Source organism: Mesitornis unicolor, unplaced genomic scaffold, assembly GCF_000695765.1.
Source record: "Mesitornis unicolor isolate BGI_N332 unplaced genomic scaffold, ASM69576v1 scaffold30238, whole genome shotgun sequence".
Taxonomy (NCBI): Eukaryota; Metazoa; Chordata; class Aves; order Mesitornithiformes; family Mesitornithidae; genus Mesitornis; species Mesitornis unicolor.
Window position 1 is genome coordinate 1 of NW_010204351.1, and position 2,782 is coordinate 2,782.

Consider the following 2,782-nt stretch of genomic DNA (forward strand, 5'->3'; position numbering starts at 1 on the left):
GGCTGGGGCCGCGCTCAACCCGCTGAGAGCAGCGACTGGAGCGGAGTGGAAGTAGTGCGGAGCGGAGCTGCAATACTTACTTTCAACTCTAGGAAACATAGTCTTCAGTTGTCCTTTTTGACTGAAATTAGCCTGTTCCAGGGTTCGTTTTTTTCCTCTTCTCGAGGAAAAAAACACAGTTACTGCCTTGTGCAGCCCCTTCACTGCTTTCTCAAGAGCATTTCCCCACACTCACCTCAGCCATGGTGATGTTCAAGAAGGTGAAGACCTTTGTGATGTCCTTCAGCGAGCCTGAGAAGATCTACTGCAGCGGGGAGAAGGTGGCCGGGCGCGTGTTGGTGGAGGTGGCCGAGGTCACTCGCGTTAGCGCCGTCAAGGTGCAGGCCTGCGGAGTGGCCAAAGTCAACTGGGCCAAGGGCCCTCAGCAGTGCCGGCAGGAGATGGAGTACCTGCGCTTCGAGGATGTCCTCACCCTGGAGGAACAGCCCACTGGTGAGGAGCTGGGGCTGGGAGAAAGGGAGTTGGGTGGGAGGAAAGGACTTGAGCTGTCTGGTGACCACAGCTCTTCCTGCTGGGCTGGAGGGAGTCTCTTGGTTGCGTCCCCTTGGGTACGCCTCACCCGGGCTATCTCTGTGGTGAGGAGTTAGGGAGTTTTGTTGGTGTCAGGACTCGGCACCGAGGTGGAAGCAGGACTGGATGGTGGCTGAGTGTTGGGAGGAATAAGCAAATGTGTTGAAACTTGCCAACAGGCAGAGGAGAACAGGGCTTGGCTAAGTCAAGTTCAGAGTTTGAAAGCCGAGGGCTGCTGAGTCTTAACTAGAGCATAAACAAAAGCCAGATGAGTGCACAGAAGCCGTTGGGTGTTGGTGTGGCTCACAGGATGGGCAGCGATGCACTATGCCCGCAGGGACCGAGTCCTAGCATTGGCCTGGGCTGGGTGTGACGGCGGCAGGAGGTGTTGGTGGCGGTCAGGGAGTGACGAGCGCAGCCTTCGCCCAATTTGAGGAGTCCTCTCTCCATGGAGAGCTCCTTTCGGCAGCCTCTGTGTTTGGCTGGCGCTGGGAAAGGCAAGAGATAGAGACTTGGCAAAGTGTCCTGGGAGATAACCGAGGTGACGTGAAGTCCTGAGATAAGGAGATAGCTGGGGGGGAGAAGTAGGTGCTTGATACTCCCAAGGAGTGGAAGTGGGGTGTGGCGAGGAGGTGACGGAGACCAAGGCGCATCAGGACATCGTGTTCTGGACTCACAGGGGATGTTGAAAGGAGAAGTGAAATTAAATGAGTGGTGCTTCTTGCCTTGAGGAGGCACCGGGCTGTGGGGCTGCTCTGGGGGCACAGGTGTGGGCGGCTCTTACCAAACAGCTCACACAGCTCAAGCTTGTGCAGCACTCGGCTTCATCAGCGCCTGTGTAAGCAGGAGAGGGGATCAGGAACAAACCCCTGGAGCTTCAGCTGACGCTTCCCTTCCCCTTTTCTTTTCCCAGATGATGACGGCTCTGTAATCCTCAGACCTGGGAACAAATACGAGTACAAATTTGGATTCGAGCTTCCCCAGGGGTGAGTATGAGATGAGTGCTGCCTCTTAAAAGGAAATGGGATTGGATTACTATGAAAGTTCTCGTGTTGCCTCAGAGGTGTCTAACGAGCATCCCTTTCCACAGGCCTCTGGGCACCACCTTCAAGGGCAAGTACGGCTGTGTGGATTATTGGGTGAAAGCCTTCCTGGAGCGCCCGTCCTTCCCCACCCAGGAGGTGAAGAAGCGCTTCGAAGTGATGGATCCCGTGGACGTGAACACTCCTGAATTGCTGGTGGGTGCTGCTTCCCTCTCTCCAAGGGGCTGGGCAAGGTGTTACGAGAGAGAAAAGCCCTTCAGTGGGGTCAGTGCGACCTCTGTCATTAAGGCTCCCCTAATAAGCTTTATTGCTGAGCAGGGATTAAGTTCTTAGTTGGTAAGAAGTTCTAGTTGCTTCTAGAAACCTACACCAAGGCTTGTTCTGCTTTCGCTTCACTCGGAGCCTCATGGGGAACTCGAAGCTTGTGTTGCAAGGCGGGAGGAGCGGGATGGGGCAGGGGACAGGTTCCCCCCAAGTAACAACTTGGTTTCTTTGCAGTCCCCGGTGGCGGCCAAGAAGGAGAAGAAGGTGTCGTGCATGTTCATTCCCGACGGCCGTGTGTCGGTCAGCGCGCAGATCGACAGGAAGGGCTTTTGTGAAGGTGAGAGCCCGTCCTCCCCTCACGGGATGGGGTGGTGGGACACGCGATGGGGGTGTCCACACCTAAAACACGCTGGGGACCTTTCTAAACGCCACCGCTGTTCCCTCCACAGGTGACGACATCTGCATCAACGCCGACTTCGAGAACACGTGCTCCCGCATCGTGGTGCCCAAGGCGGCCATCGTGTCCAAGCACACCTACCTGGCCAACGGGCAGACCAAGGTCTTCACCCAGAAACTCTCCTGCGTCCGCGGCAACCACATCATCTCAGGGATGTCCGAGTCCTGGCGCGGCAAAACCATCCGCGTCAAGAAGCTCAAACCGTCCATCCTGGGCTGCAACATCCTGCGCGTCGAGTATTTCCTGCAGGTGAGCGCCGTGTGTTGTCGTTAGCGCTGCCTCGCTTCGTTAGTGGGTAACTTTGTCCCCTCTTGTTCCTGGACGTCCCTTAAAACTCTGCTTCTTCCCCCCACAGATCTATGTCAGCGTCCCCGGCTCCAAGAAGATCATTTTGGAGCTGCCCCTCGTCATCGGCAGGCGGCCCGGGGTCGGCAGCACGGGCGCCCCG

At 56.6% G+C, this 2,782-nt stretch overlaps 1 protein-coding gene across 1 annotated transcript in view; it reads left to right on the plus strand.

Annotated features, from left to right (window-relative positions):
• Positions 1–242: 242 nt before the first annotated feature.
• The window catches only part of TXNIP (thioredoxin interacting protein), a 3,043-nt gene continuing 503 nt past the window's right edge, over positions 243–2,782 (plus strand). Inside the window, exons 1-6 of the mRNA XM_010191029.1 lie at positions 243–492; positions 1,484–1,556; positions 1,661–1,808; positions 2,112–2,214; positions 2,327–2,583; positions 2,690–2,769. Of these exons, the coding sequence (XP_010189331.1) occupies positions 243–492; positions 1,484–1,556; positions 1,661–1,808; positions 2,112–2,214; positions 2,327–2,583; positions 2,690–2,769 (911 nt within the window). The remainder of the gene's footprint in view (positions 493–1,483; positions 1,557–1,660; positions 1,809–2,111; positions 2,215–2,326; positions 2,584–2,689; positions 2,770–2,782) is intronic.